Source organism: Pangasianodon hypophthalmus, chromosome 1 (genome assembly GCF_027358585.1).
Source record: "Pangasianodon hypophthalmus isolate fPanHyp1 chromosome 1, fPanHyp1.pri, whole genome shotgun sequence".
In the NCBI taxonomy this organism is placed as follows: Eukaryota; Metazoa; Chordata; class Actinopteri; order Siluriformes; family Pangasiidae; genus Pangasianodon; species Pangasianodon hypophthalmus.
This window is the reverse complement of record NC_069710.1, coordinates 27,128,861-27,151,790: the sequence shown is the minus strand read 5'-3', so window position 1 is coordinate 27,151,790 and position 22,930 is coordinate 27,128,861. Positions and strand designations below refer to the sequence as shown.

General features: G+C 39.5%; 1 protein-coding gene across 7 annotated transcripts in view; it reads left to right on the top strand.

The window, feature by feature from the left end:
* pard3aa (par-3 family cell polarity regulator alpha, a) overlaps positions 1-22,930 on the top strand; it is a 379,511-nt gene that overhangs the window by 172,592 nt on the left and 183,989 nt on the right. For all 7 annotated transcript variants that reach the window (XM_053233962.1, XM_034309095.2, XM_026944876.3 and 4 more), the window contains exons 6-8: positions 13,296-13,381; positions 13,925-14,008; positions 19,997-20,122. In XM_053233962.1, coding sequence (XP_053089937.1) covers positions 13,296-13,381; positions 13,925-14,008; positions 19,997-20,122 — 296 coding nt within the window. The remainder of the gene's footprint in view (positions 1-13,295; positions 13,382-13,924; positions 14,009-19,996; positions 20,123-22,930) is intronic.

Genomic DNA, 22,930 nt, shown 5'->3' with positions numbered 1-22,930 from the left:
CAGGCAGCTATTTATTTATTTACTTATTTTCCCCCCATTTCATCACTTGCACAAAATTAGACTCTAGAGGTGTTTTTTGTTTAAAATCTCCCTCATTGGGAAGCAGCTTGTGTGTGTTTGTGTATTGAGAGGAAGCTGTATATACAATATATTTTCACACACAAACTGTGTGTATATGAAATAAAAAGCATAGCCTTTGTACATTTAACTTGTTTTAAATACACGTGGATGGTTTCTAAGGTACAGAGCTGTCAATCTGTATATCCATATACAGCTCCTTTGTTTTGCTTTCATTACCACATTGTTGTTAAAGACAGAACAACTATCATTTGAACATGGACAGGTTTCGATTATATTATCTAGAAATATTCAGTTCAGCCACAACAATACTCACATGTAGCTGGGACGTGGAGATGAACACCATAAAAAGTGTCCTCATTTATACTATACATATACTAGTTAACTCTTTATATGAAGGGAGGGAAAAAAAACCTCTAGAGCAAATGTTCTAATCCAGTCAGTTTCAGAAATGAAGTCTTCACCTTGAAATTGCAATAGTTATCACCGTTCAGACTTTAAAAATCTGTTGTGGAACATGGATTTTTCTGCAGTAGGACTATATATAATGCAGACTGCACAATTATATCAAGTAATATTTTTTCACCCCATTCTGGGAACATGGCTTTTTTTCTGTGGTCTGTCTCTACTTCTCGAAGTGGACTGAGTTTGGCTCTTATCTCATTAGCACAGCAGAAGGAGTGACCAGGTTCTCGCAAGGCTTAATTTTCCTGTGAGGCCTGGCTTCATTTATCCTGCTCTGAGTGATAGAGGGAACGAGATACAATGAGAAAGCCGGAGAGAAATGCAGACGTACAGCAAGAGACCGGGGCAAAATTGAGAGTGTAGGGATGGGTAGGGCTCAGGGAAGAGTAGATAAAGGGGTTGAGTGACAGACATATATAGATAGATGGATAGAACTGACCTTTAGAGTATGGAATTCATCTGAGTTTAATATGTGAAGGTAAAATAAAGAGTGTCATTGCTTTTTAGCGTGGATAAACTGTGGAACACCCAAAATAATAAGTATCATATTAAAAAGTTATTTTTAAATGATCAGAATTTTTAATTGATCAGGTCTATCTCCATGGACCTAATCTAATTTCTTTCGCGTCAGATCTCGGCATGCTATTAAATGAGCTGTTGCTTTTGTGATCCAAGTCATGCCATTGCATGAGCTGTGTGGAAGTTCTTCATTTTTTATTTTACCAAGACGCTGAGATGTAGTGATACAGTCCTGTTTCAGTTAGAACCAGCCAGGTTTTGGCTGTTTATATCATCCACAAATAGGCAGTTGCCAGGTCATAAAATCCCCAGAATCAAACAGTGACACTCTGACATACACTTTCAGGGAACTTTCATACTGGTCATAATTAAATTAACCAGAAAGCAAAAAGTGAATGGCATGTAGGGCTGAAAATGTCCTTGTAAAGCACTTTCTTTCATTGATCAGGGATGTAAACAAACCTTTGCCGAGTACGGGGAAGAAATCACAAAAATCACCTTAGCATGGAGAACATGGAGCTGGTACTAAATAAATAATTACATAAATCTCTAGATTAAAACATTGTTGTTTGACATCCAGCATTTATTTTCTCTTTCTGATTGTCAGTCCAAATCTCTAGAACATGTCATACTTCTGCGGTGCTACAGCTCTATTTTTTGACTCACTTTAGCAGCTCATATCATCAAAAACTGCTGCAACCCAAAATCTTGCATGTTTGCTTCATGTCCTATAGTTGTGTTGATGATGTTTTGGTCCACTGTCGAGTGTCAATACTGTGTTCTCACACGTCTAACTGACCTGAAGGGGTGAAAACAGAACAGTCCCATTCAAACGGAAGGCTAAACACTACATGTGTGAAAACACCCTCATGGTACTTAAATGTTTGCCTTCTTCATCTGCACTCTACTAACCTGCTTACATGTTCTTTGGAGTTCTTTTCCTTCTTTTTTGTCTCCTTCCATTCCGAGTTCTCCACTTCTCTGTGTGAGATTACCACTGTTCCACTACCTCATTTTCCTTCAGAATGATTGTGGAGCGAGGGCTTTAGCACTCTATCAGAGGATAATAGGAGTCTAATTTTCTTCCTTTCCCCCTCATCTTCCTCTCTTCTCCTCTCATCATCTTTCTTCTTGCTTTACATTCATCCTCTTTTCTCCTATCTTCTTCACCCTTCCTGTTCTTCTTTCTCTTCCTCTTTGTATTCTTCTTCCTCTCATCACCTTCCCTACTTCCTATTTCTCTTATTCTTCTTTTCTTCTTCCTCTGTATTTGGACAGTGAGCTCCATGTCCATGGAAAAGTACCTTCTTTTTTGCTACACTTCACCACGGCACCTCTGCCTTGCCCATATTTCACCACTGTATTTATTCTCCCTCATTTTTCCCCCTCTCTCTTCTATATCTATCTGTTGCTCTTTGTTTTTCCAGACAGGTGATTATGAGCGTGTTAAGTCCTGATTGGAATTAGCGAGTGTGCTCCGTGCCCGGCTCCTTCGAGTGAGAAATCACTTCGTCAGTGAGAATAATTGAACCTAGGCCCGGATGCCAGCTCATTACCCACAGATCATAGCGAGCTGGGGCACCTTAACAGGAGACAATAATGACTTTGGGGAATTTGGACTCCCACTGTGGTGAAAACTCTCAGTACGGTGGAGTCAAAACAGAGACATTCAGCGTGCAACAAAACATGACAATACTACGCGGGGAAGTCTTATTTATGCAAGATCAGATCGTAAAAGGTTACACTGAAGGTGTGTGTGTGTGTACAGGTGCAGATTATGTGTTTGAGTGAAGAATACTGACCTTGACAAACCTTTTGATTTGCTTTTGCAGAGTTCAGGTTCTTTTGTTGACCGAGTGCTGGATTAGCCATGCTTAAAAAAGCATTAACATCCATCAGGCCATAAAAACCCCTTTAAAAAAGCACTTTGTAGTTAAGTTGTGTTTTTTTTCCTCTAACTGACTGTTTCAGGGTTGAGTGATATATGCCCACTCAGAAATTTTGCAGGTGCACTGCTGGCCATGATTGACATCCATAGAAAATCTGGCAAATATACAACATGACAACCCACAAGTTCATACTTTTCTACACCTATTGGTCTAAATGCTTAAACATCATTTATTCACCTGACAGAGTTTCACTGAGCTGGAAAACAGCTCAAACTTGCTGAATGATTCATCTCTATTAATTCAAGTTTGTTCGTTTTGCATTTTGTGGGCGTCTCTGTTTTCCCTCTGACGTCTTCCTCGGTGAGCGGCTCTGATGTGCTTCTCTCTCTGCTTTTATTGGGTCCATTACAGTGCATTGCTTTTGATTTGCCTCAGCAATGTAATATTCAAAGCACCAGGAGGGGATCAGCCTTCCATCTAAAACTGAAAGAGACCCATTTAAACCTGAGACAGGCTCTTTACATTTGCATGAGTGATAGAGAAAAGCGAAAGCAGTCAATTGGGAAGGGTTTTTATTGCGACCTGCAGGGATGGAGAAGAAGAGGAAGAATGGACTGATGCCGTGGGAAGCAGATTGTGGTGGGCTGCATGGTGGGCTGGTGTGTCCCCTGTAGGCTGACAGTTCTGGCGATCTCAGAACCCATCACACAGTTTCTCTGCAGATTAAGCGCAGTGAATAAATGAATGTGTGTATTACTGGGCACACAAATACTAGTCTCCTCTCACTACGGACACTATTTTTAAAGATTATTATTCTTATAAGTAATGAATAAAACAGTTGGGGCATGCTGTTATAGGAAAATAATCAACAATGATGTAGTGTGATGTGGCCATTACCCCGCCGACGTTGACTATTTTCCTACACCAGCACACCCTGTCCTGGTTTATTCCTCTAATACCATAACAGTCCAACGATTACAATTTTTAAATTGTTAATGAGCATCGCATCACACATTTAACCATTTGTGGTTACTTTCATATCGTGGGTCATCCACTAAAGAATTCATTTCTGTTACCTCTTATGTTAAAGCAGTAATAAACAGTCATTCCTTCACCAGCCTCTCTTTTTTTTCTATCTCTCTCTCTCAAAAAAAAAAACTTGTCATTTATGTTACTGAGAAACCAGAAAGCACAAGGTCCTAAAGACTTTTCTGTGGTGGAAAACTTTGTTACAAAGCACTGACACTGGAGATGCCTTCTATAAATATTAAACAAACTTCGCCCTGTCAACAATTGTATACTTTTTTTCCTTTGTCAAATAACAACACAGTTCTAAATTTTTTTTTTATTATTATTAGGTGTCTCCACTTATGTGGAGTGTCCATCATACAAGTCTCTGTGAATGAGCTTTTCCTATAACAAAAATAACACATTAGAACAAGCGCTTTAATATAATCCTCGCGGACACTGTTATTGTCGGAGCTGCTGACACCTTCTGACCAATCAGAATAGAGAATTCAACAGCGCTGTGGCATAAAATGGTGTAACATTTTTAAGTGACCTTACTCGACGTTTCAGTTTTATTTGCACTTTACAGAAATCTGCATGTAGATTTAGAGCTTTAATGAAATTTTAAATATCTAAGATGCTGAATTTAAAATGTGGAGCCTGAGTTTAAGGTTTTACTTTCTATTATCAAACAAACTTTTGTGTAAATATGGTTGTGCTGGCAGAGCGGTTTGATTGTGAACTCCTCGATGATTCTCATCTTGTTTGGTGATATTCTGAATTCTGTTGATATTTTTATGGAAATATATAATTGCAGAATCTAAATCTATAAATATTCTATTGCTACAGTCGTGTTTCACATCGTACCAGTAACATTATGCTTCCTGCTGCACTATTGTAGTGATGTATTATTCTGTGTCTGTATTACTGCACATGAACACACATGTACAATGACTTCAGGAGAAGGTTCATTAGTCCTGGTACTAAAATTTGGGCATTTGATACCTTGACACTTTTCCAGCATCAGCATCTCATGTAGCCATATTTTGTGTTAAGGGAATAATAGTGTGTTTTCACATATTAAATCAATGAGCCCAGAGTGTCCGTACAGCCAAGGTCTGGATCAGACAGGAAGGGGAATTATTTCCCAGTGTTTAGTCCCAGTGGGTCAAAAGCATCTAGCGGTGTGATTACAGCTCTCTGCTTTCCTGCTTTTGTTTTAGTTTTCATTTATGTTTTTCTGGTGCTATAAATCTTGTCGGTGTGTAAACGTACTTCCATAGTGTGAACAGATTTCATTTTGTATTGTGCTATGGAATGAAAGCTGGCCGTCACAGAGGGACTAAAAAAAATCCACTAAATGATGTGTTTTTGAGACAGGTCTCTTTGAGTGTTGACACACAGATCTGCTTTCCTGTGAGTGATAAGCATTATGGGAAGTCTCACATCCTGTGCTGGACTGTACCGGCTGGATACAGAGGCTGGTCACACCAGGTGAGATCAGTCTCGGGAAGTTCACAGAAAGGACAACATCTGTGCAGTTTCCTTGCGCAATAGGATGATAGTGGTTTAATATGTTGTACGAGTAAACATGTGCTTGTGTTTATCTGCATGGTGTGTTATGTCAAGGTCAAGCTAGGTCAGTCAGACTCCAATATGGATGTTGAATTTTACAATAATTATTTGGGAAACATTGTGTGCAGTTATTCCATTGCAAGGGTCTAACTGACTTCAGGTTTTTGTTGGAAATTTTCCATGCCCTTCTCTTAACCCATACCGCACGCGCACACAAAGATAATATGTCTGAATGGGTGATTTTTCCCATGCTCAGAACTCGACTCGATATCCAGATTCTTGCTTTCAAGCACTTCAGCTTGGAGAAGTAAAGAGAATGAAGTCATGAGACAAGAGAGCCAAGTGCCAAGCTCTTACACAGGTCACTCAGTCAGTAATCATCCACTGCAGCGGCTGTACCTCGGCTTTATACCCTTCTAAATTATTCATAGTGTGATATGAAGTGTCTTCAGTCAGAAACACCTCATTTATTGTCGAGAAGAGACTTAGATAGCTCTTCAGCAAGCTCATTATCACTGATGACCCTAATATTGATATCTTACCTGCAGAAGCTGCTCTTGTTAGCTTTGAAAAAGGCCAGAGTTTGCTTCGACCATTTCTTTTTTTATTCCAATAGCAATGAGAGACTATTTGAAAACTGATATGGTTGTATGTATTTTATTCAATATTTAATATCACAAGAAATTTGAGGAAGAGCACCCCCAAAAACAGGCGATGGGGTTTATTGCTATCCCAGGTATTGAATAGAATTTTTTTCTGTTTGCAGTTTAGGTCTTTTATTTTGTGTTCTTTCCATATGCAGTCACACGCATGTTCAGTGACCTTCACAGCACAAAGCTGGATTAATCACTTCCATTGTGGGTAGAGAAATTGTCCTCCCTCTTAATCACTTCCAAATGGTGATTAATTAAGGAATGGCAGCCATAAGCTCATGTAACGCTCAAGTGAAGACATATTCAAGTGTCCGTTGCCTTTTTTTTAAAGGATATGTTAAGTCATCGTTTCATTTCAGCATAACAGTAAGTTAAGTGAACAAATGCTCCTTCTTACTCCCTCACTTCCTTCTGGGAAAACACAGTTTTATTTTGGGGCATCAAGTACAATTTTCATGTGCGATATCATGTCTGCTGTTGAGGATCACAGTGTGACCTTATTATGCATTAACTCTAATTTGTCACTGTGCCTAATGTCCTTTTGTTTCAGAAGCATGTGATTTATAAATGATTAAAGAAACCAAACCAAACCCTTGTGATTTCCCGGCATATAAACTCACCAGGTCCTTATCTGCTCCCTGGCCATCGGGGATCATGTCAGAGTGGCCTCGGACAAAAGCAAATTGTAGTAACTTGATTTTCAATAATTCATACCCTCTCAAAGCTCTGTGTGGTATGAGAGAGTGTTCCTGTCTGTGGTTATTGATGAGCGACTGAGAGTTTTAGGCACGACAGGCTTTAGGTTTTCGTTATTGACTAAGTGATTGATTTAAACCCTCATAATTAGGCGGCCTAATTTAATTAAAGTGCAATTTAACGATACAGCCGCCCCACCAAAGCATGCCCTGGCATTGATAGATACGCCTGCGCGCGTATGAAATCGCAGTTGACAGATGATGTATTTGGCGCAGATGCGTTGCATTGACCGAGGGGGAGCGGAGGGAAAAGTGGCCCGTAGTCCTGCTTAGCAATGCCGCTCAGCGTCCCTCACTTCCCCTCTCCAGACTCTTGATCTGGACAAATGCGACCAGCTCACGTTTCTGATTTAATTTAACTAATAGCATTAAAAACCTGTTCAGCTTTAATTTTCTTAAAGTAATTCACGTCATAGCCCAACTTTTATACGCCATTAGCAGTGTCTTAGGGAACGAATGTAGACAGATTTAAGCGGTGCCATGTCTCTGTTGATTAAAGAAGAGGGAATTAAGAGTGGCATGGAAATATAATTACAAGAATAAAGGTGAATAAAAGTGGAGTGAGCACTTATGGGAAACTACAGCCACCGCCTTGTAAAAAGTTGATTATTTTATGAGCACTTGAGATTCTTTTGATATTTGTCTTGCTGTGTGTATAGTTTTAGGTCTGTAGATAAATGTACTAAAACAAAATATGTGTATTAACTGATACACATTGTATTGAAGATATAAAAAGAATGGAAATGGATAAATAGAAAGCAAGGTTTCTTTGTATTTTATTAAAATTTCACTCACTGGAACGTAAAAAAGGTTATATAACAGAATATCATATAGATTTCAGAAACAAATATAAAGTATATAAAAGTAAATATGCAAGGCTAAATATTAGTGAGATGATTGCCAGCTGACACCATGTAAAATGTACATTAAACATTATACTTAAATAAATAATGCAGTTTTATAGGAAACAATTTAGTGTGACGCTTAATACATTACGATTAATTCATATTATATGTCCCTATTAATTATTAATTCTTTTTTTGTTTTTAAGCCTAAATAAAAACTTCACAACTTAATTACTCTTGCACAGCTTTCCAGTTTAGTATCGCTTTTCTTTTATTTGTGAACAGCTATCTGTCTTTGCTCCCAAAAATGTAGCTCTCGGGGTGGGTGTGTAACTGCAACACATGCATCTTTTGGAAGATTTCATTGATTGAAGTACTGTATTGACTTGGCATATACCTTGCTCTTTTTGTCATCCGGTCTTTCTCGTAATGTCAGACAGGCTGCAGAATGATAGTGGGGTAAGTTGACAAGAGATTCAATCGATACATAAGGCGACAGAGCTGTGATTGAACATGATGTGAGGCATTAACGAAGATGATTGCTCAGATTGCCTGTTAAAATCGCATAACAGTTGAAATGATATGTTCCTTACTGACACAAAATATGCTTTGCATCTCATCTCAGTCCATACAGGACAAAGCAAACCGCAGTCAGATAGTATTCATGCCTCTAGATTGGATTATCCAGGCCCTCTCAGTGTTCACTAATGATTTTTAGTCTGAGTTTAGGTTCCTTTAAACGTTTGTTGGTCCAGCATAAATGCGTATAAATGTCTAAGAACTGCTGACCAGTGTGATAAATTGACTGCTGTAATAGGGGTCATTGAAATGGGGGATGAAGATGGAGCTCTGAGGGTTGAAAGGGTTAATGTGTGGCTACCAGTCAAGGCCAATTGAATCAGGTTTGCCCCATGAAGCTTTAATTGGGATAATGGAAGTTGGCTCTGAGGGACAGCTATATTATAATGGGTCTTTGTCAAGAATGGACTTGCCCGTTTCCATTTGGGTTTGACATGGCCTTGAGTGTGCAGCCTCGGCTTCTATATGACAGTGTGTCCCCTCCATTTGGAACTCTTATCCAGTTGGCCACTTTTGAGAGTTGTTGAATGGATCGTAAATATTCTCCTATGCTCAAGCCAAAGGTCTGTTGCACCCACACTGAAGTTTGAGCCAGACGATTCTCTGCCGCAATAGAATAAACGGTTTCCTAGAAAATTAAAGTGAAGCCAAGAAGCTGGTGTAGTCTCATTCAGTCTACGTTCAACCATTTGCCCTTTTGATGGCTAAGCTAAAGACCATCATATGCCCTGGTAGTACAAGGCTCCTAATGATTCATTCCCAACATTCATAATATGTGATCCTTTTTTTTTTTTTTTTTTTTAAACTGACCATTCATGTGCTTTTATCAAGTGTGTTCATACCTGTGAATATGCTTGTAGTTACAAGGCCCAGTTTTTTGACTGTCTTCCCTGCTGTCTGCCTTTCCTACAAGCTTTGTTTCAGGTGAACCCATCTGGACAGGGCTGTGTCCCAAACACTAATTAGATTACACAGCACAGAGTGCACCAGGCTACATGCCTGAATGTGACCTTAGGCACTCATGAGTCCATAAATCAGAGTGTTGAACTGATAAGGATCGAAAAGATTTGAATAGAAATGTATTATCATATTTTCAAAACAGCTGTGGTTGGTGGCTTCAGCAGTGTGTGTAAATGGAAAATGTATTTTATTTAAATAGTACTAATTTAAATATTTTGTCACCCTTTTACCTCTACAGTTTTGCTTGAATGACTTCACACACAGGAGCGAGGTGTTTCGTTTGGCACTGTCTCTGTGCTGCTTTTCAGGGGTGCACCATGTGTACTAATTACCACTTTATATTTTTAGTCTGGAGCATGACTGGGCTCTTTGTAAATATTTCAACAGTCATTGTTTCAGAGTCTGCACAAAAATCACCTTCTTCCTTCTGTTATTCCATGGCTCATTTACTAGCTCCTTATGTTGGATGTAAAAACAGATGCTGAGGCCAGTGTGGAAAGGGAATTCCAGAGCTTGGTGTTTGGTTAATGATTTTGAGATATACTTTAAATGCTGACTGCAGTTAGCTCCCTGAAGATAAAGACCAGCCATTATCGCTGTATTTCCATGTCAGGTTGAGCTGGGATGTGGTTTGTTTAGCACTATTGTTCTGGGTATAAATGTGGCCGTTTGACTTGTATGATAAAACCGTCTCACCCATGAACCCCAACGGCCTGAAGGGAGACTTGTATAGGGTTTTAAGTCATCCAGGACATTCTGTAATATTCTAGTTAGTGGAAAGCCAAGGTGTGATATAGAGCATGTTCTTTAGTTGGTCAGGAGATTGAAGTAGAGGGTATAAATGTAATTCTTTTAAAAAAATATTTATTTATTTATTTACTTATTTATTTATCTAGTAATTTTTAGGGTTAAGGTTCTGTCTCTCTCTCTCTCTCTCTCTCTCTGACTCATACTTTTCACACACCACACATGGCCTAAGTGTGTCCCACTGACACCCATAAGCTAAATGTGCCCCACTGACACCCATAAGCTAGTGGTGAAGGCCTCAATAAAGGAAAGTGAGGAAGTACTGTCCCCTTTGGGTGAAAATGACCTCTGATCATGTGGGACAAGCAGAACTTATTGGAAATGATGATCAAGGCTTCAGTGATGCTGTCGTGTCACCTTGTCTAAGTGCCTCTGGTTTGGCAGGTGGACAGAGGTGAACAATGGAATGCCTGGCAGCCATCTTGTCTTTCTTAAACTTTCTTTCTTTTAAAAGATCTTTTGCTCTCTTTCCTCTGATTGACTTGCTGCCTTTGGGGACAGATAGAAACTGTTAGTTCTTTCTGCACAAAAGATTTTGGGATGCTTTCTCTCTGGATTTTACATACGAACTATACTTTCCACCAAAACTTTAGGAAGATACCATGCTTTTCACTCTGAATTTGACTAATGACTAATTTTCTGAAATCTGAACAGAAGCCTCATTTATGGGTCTCTTTCGTGATCTCCAATTCTCTCCTTCCATTTCCCACCTTTTTAAAAATCCAGTTAAACCAAACAGAGACATTCCACTAAGGGTGCATTCACATCACATAATGTTTTCACTCTACAAACAATGAAGCTGGGAGATCTTCTCTCTCTTTCTATGCCTTGAGCAGCTTCTGTTCCTGGAGTTAATGACTTGCCAGTGTCAGTGGTGATGAATGTGAAGCAGCCCAGCTCCTCAATGCCATCTTAGTGCTGTCAAAAACAACGCAAGCGTGTGCTGCAGTCACCGACAATCTGCCCTCAGTGTTCTACCCCAGACATCTTCCCTCTGTTTATTCTTTCTCACTATATACTTACTGACTTGTGATTGCTGTCTGCTGAATTCTGAAACACAATATGTGTGACTTGTGATGGATGACGTGCCCTCTATTTGCTCGTAAATGTACGTATGCAATTTAAATCAGTGTTTGACTCTTACTGAGTGAAGTGTTCCACATTCCAATTTGTTCCACATTCGGAATTGAGTCTGAATTGAAATTGTGAAACAGGTTCACATGAGAGATCGTTGTCAGAACAAGTCTGTTATTTTCAGCTACTTTTCATATAAATTAATGTTTGGATGACATGTAATTAAGGCTCTGACAGTAGGGGTGTGTTTTGAGACAGAGGTGATTGACTCGTTTTTACAGGCAATGGTTCACTGTTTTTCCTCCGGTTTTCTGATGAAATTTTCATGACCCCTTTCTCTAATCTCTCTGACAAAGGCGTGATGGAGAGGAAAAGAGGATGGGAGGGGAAGGAGAGAGGGAGAGGCGGTGATGAAGAGGAAGAAGGGAGAGACAGAGGAAGAGAAAGAAAAGGAGAGAGAGGGCCAGACAGGCTCTCCAGGCTGCAGGACACATTTTGTAGAGGATGATTGTCTGAAAAGGCTGAATGCATTTCCATATAAAGACGGCGAAGCGCTTATTTAGCTGTGCTTGACATTTCAGCGAGAGGCGAAGGTTAAGGGTGAGACTGGCGGAATATTAATATATGTGGCTAACAAACCGGTGCAGGCTGTCGCTTAGCGTCTAGGCACACACTTGGCCTTGGAAATGATCTCCAGTCAAGGGCTTGAGCGAAATTAGAGAGGGAATATTCACTTGTCATTATGCAGATATTTCCTCATTTAATGCAGATGTGCTTGATTGCGTATTAAGCTTCTCTCTTATTTTCTTAGGAATAGAACAAGGCACAAGCAAACACAACCAATGTCATTTGCATGTGATGTCTTTTAGTAATATGAGTTTGTGCCACAGCTTGTGGATTAAACCTCTTGCTGCATTGCTGATGGTAATGGCATCAGATATGAAGTCAGAATCAAGAGACAGGGATAAGGAGGATATGATGGAAGACAGAGAAAAAAATCACCCTTCCCTTATATCTGATTAACTGCAAACTCAAGCCCTGGTGACCTACGGCTGATTGTTTATGAATAATCAATAACAGACATTTTTTTTGTTCTACTATTGCTGCAGTGGAACCAGTGAAATACTCTGAGTCACTCATGTCTCATGTCTTACTAAATTAGATTAGAGTGAGAGAGAAACCAGGAATGTGTCTGAAAACTAACAAATGCTGCCCACTCAAGCTGTATTCAGCCTGAACACTTGCATAATGCTGCCTGCTGAAATCCCTCCACCTGACTGATATTTGAAGACATCATACACGTACCCTTCATTGTCCTATCCATAATCTGCTGCAAACAGTTATTTGCAATTGTTTGGACTATTATTGCTGAAGATTTTATTTATGTTATGCCGGGGGTTGCCTGTCATATATTTGCTGTGCGATCTCCAAGTGTGAATAAAGTAATTACTTTATTCTAATCTTTGTGAATTTTAGGACTAGAGTATGTTAACATAAATTAGCCAGCAAAGTAACTTATTGTTTGCTAGAGTAGTGGACAACTATGTTATTTGTAACTGGTTTGATTTAATATTTTATTTCTGCCAGATAATGGCTGAATTAGTCAGAATATTTAGTGATATGATGACTTTATTCCATCTAGCCATCTGGGATTGTTAGAGCTAGCAGATGTATGTATAAGTTAGACATCTTGCTAGCTCATAGTTTGCTTACCAATCCACTGGACAGCCAGGTTATTTGTGGTACAATTTTATTTGACACAACCACACAAATGTTTGAGGGGTTAGCTGTCAGCTAACATTACTCTGTGAGGTAGCAGTCACCTGTTTTGGTAGCACGGTTATGTGTTGTTGCAGCTGCTATTGTAACTATTGAAGTGCTACCTCCTAAGACACTGACTCATGAGATACCTAACACTTAGAAAAACTGGTTCCTTAAGGCTACTTTGGATCATTATAGGTTCTACTTGGAACCCTCTCTGATTTGGTTCTGCATCTAGAGGGATGAACCAAGCAACTTTGGTGGTTCTGGATTAAATATTTTTCTTGTGTGGGACCTGCCTCACTTTCTGTTTTCCATTCTCCACAGGATGAAGAGGAAGAAGAGAGGAGGAGAGACGAAGGCAAGAATGGACGGATAGAACCAGTGGGCCGAGCGGACTCGATCTCTCTAGAGTAAGCTCAAAAGCCAAGGCTGCATAATGAGGCATTATTAGGACCATTTTTATCTCCAGTCTAATGCAGACTCTTTTAGCCTTCAGTTCAACTAGAAAGCACTTATGGCATGTGGTTTGATTAATTTCAGATTCAATACAAACAAATGCAGCACGGGGCTAATAAAATTGTCTTTAGGTTATTGGAGCACGCTGTTCTCTTCACAGTCAGTCTCCTGTGCAAGGATCTGACTTGCGGGGTGCTTTTCACAAACACACACACATACACACATATGGCCTGCTGCAGGCCTGGGTCTGATTGTAATCACTTAATTGAGGTGTCTATTTGGGTTCCTCATCGACCCACATGTCTTAATGGCTGTCTGGATTATAGATGGCCCTGTTTAGAAAGAGATCCAGACTAGTCGAAGTGCACAACTGCGAGCCTTTTCAACCTCCCACCTAGAAAAACTGCTTTGTTATCCTGTTTTCTTTTTACTATCCTTTGTTATGTGAATTTGTGGCAGTTGATTTTTTTAATCTGTCCTCCATGGTTGTCCCGCAGTGACCTGCTCAAACCGGTGGAAGTATCTAATGGCGGCGGGCCGCTGGGAATCCACGTAGTGCCGTTCAGCTCCAGAGACAGAAGGTAAATTGCAGTTCATCCACGACAAACCTCTCACCCAGTTAGCTCGTTAGCCATAACCGCATGTGGTCTTTTCTTCTAACTCTATTACCTATCTTTCTTTCTTTCCTTTCAAGCTGTTATTGAATGTTGGAAACGCTACTGTGTTAGTCACATCGCTCCATGTTGTCCTCGACCCTCCCATTTCCTTTTCTCTCTTTCTTCTTTCTCACAGCTCCTCTCGAGCTTTTGACAGTGACTGACATTGTTCTGCGTTTGTTCTGTCTGTCTGTGTAGCATATCTTATCAAAGGACTTGCTTTTCTTCAACAGTGTGAGGCATATTTTCTCTCCTCCTCAACAATGCACTGCTGAAACATGTGCGATTTCTCCTTGACTGCGCATGCCATTTTCTATGGCTTCCTTCCAGAGCTCTCACTGAATAATAAATTGAAGATTCAATAGCTGGGGTCTTGAGAGAGTTCACTCAGGGTGGCAGGAATGAGTCTGCCACTTTGCATCCCTCTATAGACTGCGAGAGGGGACACAGGACTCACAGCTCAGAATGAGACACAGCTTTATGGTCATAGAGGGGTGCGGAACCCAGCCAAGCCAATCCAGCTAAAGCGCCAGACCCAATCAGGGTAAAAGCTCATCTCGAACAGTGACAGTGGCTCCTTCAGTAACAGCCCTGTGTTTGCCCAAGGTCGCCTTGAAAATTCACTAACAAATGAACTAAAGTCTGCTTCGTCATCAGATGTCCTGGTTACGGGTCCTAAAAGGATTTTTTTCAGGGTTTTTCAGGAGCTTTAGATAGGAGCTATAAATAGTTGACCTTTTCTATTGGAGATTAATTCTGCAAAAAAATAGACTTATTTAATTTAAAGCCTATATAAAATGGAAACATGCAAGTCTTAAAATAAAGTAGTGTTCTGAATATTGTTTAGATGCAACCTCTTTAGATTATAATATTAGATTAATAATGATAGATTAATAATTTTACAGGACAGTAAGCTTTAGTGTTTCTGGAATTTAAAGAGAATTTTATTGAATTTATTTATTTATTAATTATTTTTTAATTTAATTTTTAAAATTTAAAATCAAAATGCAAAAATGCATTGTGTGCAAAGTGAACAAAGGTGATTTCATCACATCCTTCCCTGCCTGAAATGTGTCTTCAGATGCTACATAACTCATGTATGCTATATAATCAGTGTCAAATTAACAAATATCTCTAACCAGCACAGTCAGCTGTGCATCACATCCTGCTAATGGCTTTATCAGGGCCTGTGGCGGTGTCTCTCAGACTGCTGTCTCTCATTAGGCCAGAGGAGTCAAACCAATAGAGCAAAGAGACAGAAAGACTTGTAAAATGGATGCTGTCTTCATTCTGAGACTGGAACCAAGCATCTGCTGTTAAGACAAATATGCATGTGCGCGCGCGCACACACACACTCCAAGGATTGTGAATACATTATTCCAATAATGAGATCTCATCCCATGACCAGTGTGAACTGTAAACAACTAGTGGTGTAATTGCGGCGCATAAATGGATTCTGATTGCATTATTATTCAATTAAAGGCAGTGGAGGAGAACAGGTGGTCTCCTTCTCGTGAAGCATTCTGGGCCATCACTCAAGCGGCGGGCGGCTCTACCACCGATCGGATAATGATGGAGCTACAGATTTAGCCAGTCACGTCTGAGTGTGTCCTAATGACTGCAGCTGGGACAGCTCCAGATTGAGATCCCGCTACCCGACTGAGAAACCTTGCTCATATTCCTGTTGTTAGTGCTGAAATAATTTTAATCAAACAAGGGACCGAAAGGCTGGGCCGAGCAGGGTCACTTCAATCTTCTCTCACTTCACTCCAACATTAATAGCTTATGAATAATGAAGCACAGCAGATTCTGGATCGGTCCTGTGGGAGTTAGCTCACGCTTCTGGTCAGTCATTGTCTACTTTATGAAGATAAAGCATGTGCGGCTCCACTTGCACGTATTAGTGCATCATTACTCTGTATGTGTGTAAGTGTTTAATCTCCTAAGGCTAAAAAATCCAGTGGCTGTCTGCAGGAGTTGCATTACACCTCTGTGATGATGCTGTGGGGAAGTTTGAGACCAGTTGTTTATCTGTAGGTGTCCAGTCTGCTTTTCTTTCTCTCTGTCTCAGCCTTTCTCCCGGTCTATATCTATATTTATATCTATGTCTACATATATATCTGTATCTAATGTTCCCCTCACGCCTCATTACTTTGTATATTTTGGTTACAATAATTATTGATTTCTTAATTTTTGAGTCATTCGTTCATTCATTTAAATGGCTGGCCTATGGTTATTGTTTTGCTTGCATAAGCATGAATACTTTCATTGTCAAAATGCCAGCGTTTTGCAAAGGTGCAATGGTATTTTCAAACCCAATTGTGGTAACATTCCTGCCTACTGAGGCCTCATCTTAGCGCATACACAATATCTGAATCACATTTTCAAATGCAGGCTCAAAAGTCTCTTACAACCCGGTTGCCATACTTTAATTATAAATAAATGACTTTACCCAGTTACTTACTAAATACAACTTAATGAATTCAATATTTTATATATAACAAAAAAGAACAAACAGCTTGGTTACTAAATGTCTTATCAGCAGCAAAAAGATTTTAAATCATGCTACAAAATCATGCAAAAAGACAGACAATGCTTTTGTCACAAATTTTGTCATCTAATTTTCACCATACGAAATCAATAACTGAAATCCGATGATATGAAAATGTCATTGAGTTGCATCACTTTTTGTTTTTAAAAGTGAGCGAGACGAACTGATTCATTCTATGCAAAGTCATGGCTCTTTTCTCTTGGTTACTGCCTATGCCAGTGATCCCCAAAAAATAGCAAGAATATATCTGACTCACACACACCAATACGATGCAATCTTATGCCTTAATTTTTATCCAGATTTTTTTAATTTTTTTATTTTTTATTATTTTTTTAAATTTAATTTAATTTTTGGGGTCCAACTGACCTGTTCCCTTAGAGGGAAGAAGCAACGCCAGTCAATACAGAGTTCTTCTAACTGATCACCTTTATCCTGTGATAGAACATTTATATTTATATATCACATTTTAACTCATTAGGCCAACATATTTATTCAGACTGACTAGAGCTGTTGAGAGCCATATTCAAGGACCAACAGCATCAGCTTGGAGATCAGTAGCCTAAAGCCTTAACCACTGAGCCACCTCAATTAGTGCATCATGGTGTTACCAGTATGGTGTCCAAAACTGGAAACAATAACCTATGCCAGTATGTGTAGAATGGTCATCTGGCAGAATACACACTATGTGGCACTGCATAACTATATATATACCTTCTAACAGCTTCAAACTAGTACTGGTAGTGGTGAGGTGAGAGAGCAAGCCCAGGAGAGTGCGGTTCTCCAAAAATTTGATCGATTGAATAAACAAAGTCTATGAACTTGGGACTTTGAAAACTATTGATCGAAGCATAAAGAGTTCTGTGGCAGCACTTGAGATGTTATTTTAGCCTTAAATAGAGCTTCCAAAGTCATCTAAAATGACCAACATCCTCGGTCTCTTTCTCGAGTGCTGTAGATCGCAGAGACTGAAATATGAAAGGTACTGAAAAGCTTTTTATAACAGTTGTAACATGGTGTGTGTTGGTCATTGCAGTCCGGAGTTATCAGGCTCTCGCTCATTTCACAAGTGCAGCCGATTCCAATTTTTGTAATGCCACGGGCTTTCCATGAAAGAACGTGTGACCAGTGCACACTGTTTTTTTTTTTTGTTTTTTTAAAAAAAAAAAAAAAAAACAACAACAACAACGCTATGCCTGCTGCTGCATATGTGTCTCTTCCAGGATGACCCAGTCACCATCTACAGGACACAAGGGCTCAGTGAATGGTTTGAAGAGAATGAAAATGATGTAAATCATACGCTATTGCCTTCACAGTCACCAGATCTCAACCCTGTTTAACACCTATGGGAGATTTTGGAGTGATGTTAGACAGCACTCTCCACCACCATCATCAAAACCTAACTGAGGGAATATCTTTCCAAAGAACAGTGTTCATCGCTCCGATACAGTTCCAGAATTCCAATTCCAAACTTGTAGAATGGCAAGGAACATTGAAGCTGTTCTGGCAGCTTATGGTGGCCCAACACCTTACTAACACACCTAATGTTGTTGTCTTTCTTTTCATTTGTCAGCTTTCTTCATAAGTGGAGTTGCTGATGTTTCTCACACCTTCATCTTTCAGTTTTTAGTAAAGGGTATTAAAATGCAGGTCTCTATCTGTGTCTAAACAACCGCTTTTAACTTACAGCCGAGTTTGACTGTCTGTGAGCTCATGATATCTTTGATTTACCCTTACACACAAACACACACACACCAGAAACCTAAGAAGAGCATCTGATTATTTTTACTGTTTGAAGTGAAAGATTCAGTGTTGGAAAGGAATGCTGATGCGGTACAGACTTTGCATGTGTCTTCTTAAGACCTGCTCTTCTTCTTATTCACTTTTTAAACTTGTCAAATGTGATGGTGCGATTCAGCTGCCTGGAAATGATCGCATCTCAAGGTTTGTGGATTACTCGCGACAGTGCCCTTCACAACACACAGCCTAGAATCTGACACCACAGCAGTTGAGAGAATTTCTATATGTCAAACCTCAGCTCCAGTTTCTAGTGTCAGTTTTGATGTGTGAGGATTCATGGCTAAGCCTCTGAGCGGCTCAGTGGAATATAGTTTGGCTGAGATATATTCAGTCTGACTCATATTCACAGTGGAACATCACCTTCATATCACCTCTGCTTCCTTCTTAATAAAGTTTGAAGTTTTACTTTTGAAATTTGTGAACTCTTCATTGCTCCTTCTGCCCTCTTTATAAAAGGATAAAGGTACAGGTTGTTTCTTTCTGTTTTCTGTCCATCAAGCTTGTGGAACTCTAGTGCACGGTTCTATAGCCATGTTTTGTGGGTGTGCTGTTCTGTGGTGATTTTTGTGATTCTTTTTTTGTTTTATTGTGTACTACGGACTAAGCGTGTGAAGGTATCGCAATTGCATATGATAAGCACATCTAAAATAACTATAGTTTTAATGTAACACTATGCATAATATACATAATATGCATAATAATGACACCTGTGCACATACATCTACTTTTCGGGCACAAGCACAATCACTTGATAAAATGGGTTTTACTCTCATACTGTATACCAACAGTATTAAAAAAATGAAATAATATCTGGATACTTTTATTCACTCAAACATATGAAAAAAAAAGAAAATTAGTATTTTAACTTGGTATGTTAAATAAAATAACTGTTAACATAATAACTTCTTACAGATGAACACAAGTAGAAACTGCACCTGTAAAAATTATTTTTTTATTTTTATGATGAGTTATCTTTTACAATGGGTTGAATTTGTATTAATCCCATTTTAAGTGTAGTTTTTAAAATTGCTCTTTTAAATACATTTCTGAAATTAACATCTCAGTAAGTATGAAGTGATGACAGTTTCCTACTACATTTTATCTTACTGTTATTTAAAAAAAAAACAAAAAAACTTTTTTTTCTTTTACTCTTCCGGAATATACTACAAGATTTATAAAACTTTTTTTTTAATATCAACAAAATGTCTTGACAAATGGAATGCTTTTTCTATTTTGTTTTCATAAAACAGTCATTTACTTTCCTTTAAACATAGATAACTAGTAATCAGATTCTTACATGCTGCAACATTTAATGTTGTCTTGATGAAAGCATGAAATTATGAGCAGATACTATGATATTGATAAACTTTCATAATAAAAACAGTGACACTGAGTTGTATTATTATCTTATTAATTATTATGAATCTTTCATGCTTTTGCAGCTCTGCTGCAGATGATCAGTGATGTCTGAGGTTGTGGTCGGCTCTTGGTCTATGTGTATCGTGTATTATGTGGTGTCAACAGTCCCGGGCTGCGCATCATTAATATGCACTGTGATTGTGCAGGACTCTGGGGCTGCTGGTGAAGAGGCTGGAGAGGGGAGGAAAGGCCGAGCGCGAGGCTCTCTTTCAGGAAAACGACTGCATCGTGCGCATTAATAATGACGACCTGCGCAACATCCGATTCGAACAGTAAGCCTTTACTCCAATGTGGGCTGGGTGAAGTTCCCTCTCCTCTCTCCTATAAAGCTGTTCCCTATAACATCCCTCTACTCTTTCCTCTGTAACACCCTATGCTGTTTTTACTTTCAGCCGCTCACATCTCCTCAGACCAGACCTCAGCGTCAGAGATGCTCTTCTACTCCTCCCTCTCTGTGCTTTTTGTTTTGCATCTATCTCTCTCTCTGTCTGATTTCTTTGTCTGCACATGCACAGTGATTTAGAGAGAGTGGAAGGGTGATACTGTTCCTGAGGTATAAAGTTTTAATTGGGTATGTTTAGGTCCCCTGCTCTGTTAACCTTCAGTAATCTCACAGTGGACGACTGAGCCCGGCTTTACACACACACACCTTCCTCTATTGATTTACTGTTAGCCCTCATTTCTCAGCATGTACTAGGCATGCAGACAGTATGTGTCCCCCTATCCCTCTCTTTTATACGTATACAAAAACAGATAGACATATGAGCACCACATGTGTACACACACGCGCAGTGTGACAATATAATTGTGATGAATCACAATCAGTAAAATAAGGCGCATCAGTAAATCATTGATACAACTTACAAAACATACAACTTTCCTGTTATTTGCACAAACAAGTAATTAGATGTTAAACTAATTTTTGTGCCAGTTTTATTGTACCTCATGTTCCTCTTGGAGAAAAAAAAAGTTTAATAATTTACTGGTACTGGGTTGCTCTCACCTCATTAGCAAAGCTAAAGCAAAGACGTTTTGGAGCAGTAGTTTTAATGAGTCAGATATGAGAGGAACAAACAGAAGCTCAGTTCTCTGTATATCTTATATCATCTCCTGTTCTTCTCTGGAGTTCAGAATACTCTGGTCATGCTGGCATTGTGCGCATGTTCAAGTACCGATGAAGTAATAGTTTTCAGTGGATCACGGAGCACTGAATGGACAGTAATGTAGTCTAATACTAATTTACACACAGTGTGAAGGAACTTTACGCCAAATCCAAAACAACAGGTTTTCCCTGAATACAGTTCAGTGTAACAGTTAAAACACACATGCGTACACTCACTGAAAATTTTTTGCCTTTATTTTATGACTTCTCATCTTTAACATCATTTAACTAAAAACTGGTTGTGTAGGATGCTCTGCCCCGGGCAGAGGGCTGACACAATTTACAGACTAAATCTACACCTGAGCAATTCTTTAGCTTCAGCCATCTTTTCTCTCTGCAGCTCACTTTAAACAGAGCGAGATGCTGATAACCCCGAGATCAGAAAAAAATAATCAGATTCTGTATCTGTGCCTCTTTTCTTCTCGCCCCCTGTCATTTTCTCACTAACTTCTTTCATCCCTTCATCTCTCTTTTCTGACTGGGTGGCATGCAGAGTTTCAATTCAAAGAGATATTCTAATCTTTATTGGATTGTTTTGCATGGATAAATATTTAGTGCTGCTTAATCTAACTCAGTGTAATGATGCATTGATGGAGTCGTTTATTATTCAATCAGAGGCGGGGAGCTGTGTGATTAGCTGCGTGCCACGGCTCTGCTCGTTAACACACACGCATAGACACACACAAACACACATGCATAGACACACACGTGCACACATACACACTGTTGTTTACTTGATTTTGGAAGGGTGAATTAGCATAAGAATGAAGAGAGGTCTCTCGGTGAGGCTGCATTACTCTCTAGATGCAGAGACTGAACTAAATGAAGAGCTTATTACAGAAGCTGCTCAGTGCCTGTCACATGCACACACTCACATTCACGCGCGTGTGACGGCATTTTTTCAGTGCTCTTTCTTTCTCATAATCCTTTGTGCTTGTGTGTTGTATTGTGAAGGTATGCTTCTTATGTGCTCAGATATATTTGTGTTTCTAGGATCTCAACAGTGTGTACTAAATTGCAAAAAAAAATCTAATTACCTCTCGTCATTGAACCGTGACAAAACTGACACAAAAGAAACATCCTAAATTCTGGCCTGAATGGTTTGACCATAATTTCTAGCAGGGGGCGTCATGTCTTACATGCCTGGTGTTCGTTAGTTTACAAAAAATCCAAACCACAGGGCACTTTGTGTCCACTGAGTGCAGTCATGCTCCAGCTTTCCACACTTCATTGTTTGGTGGTTCTTGTACTGTGTCCAATTTTGACTTAGTTTAAATGAAGTTAGAGGTTTTAAAACCTATAATCCAGACAGACACAGTCCTATCTGTAGTTCTTTCACTCATTCATTTTCAGTAACTGCTTCATGCTTGTCAGTCTCATGGTGGATCCAGAGCTTATTCCAGGAAAACTGGGCATGAGGCAGGAATACTCCCTGGATGGGATGCCAATCCACTGCAGGGTTCCACAGACACACATTCACACCTAGGCGCAATTTAGCATAGCCAATTCACATACTGGCATGTTTTTGGGAGGTGGGAGGAAACCGGAGAACCTGGAGGAAAGCTGTATGGATATGGGGTGAACTGGGGAGCTGTGCTGCCCCCTTCCTGTAGTGTTTCCTCCAAAACATGCTGCCTAGGCTAGACCACCTGAATGGTAGCGCAAAACCTGGGCATTTATGGATGGGCAACTAATGGTGCGTCCTCGCCCTGATCGGTTGAATGTTGGTGGTCTACGTCATTTACAGAATGTGGGGCTTCACAGACAGAGTCTCTCCTCTCAGCAGATATTTCATTAACAACTGCCAGAAAGTACACAAGCTACACATTTTGAGACATAGTTTGTTTTACTTTCCACACACTAGTTTTAACTGTGCATGCTTGCTGTGTTACATTTTGTTCTTTGTGCATTTCTGTTT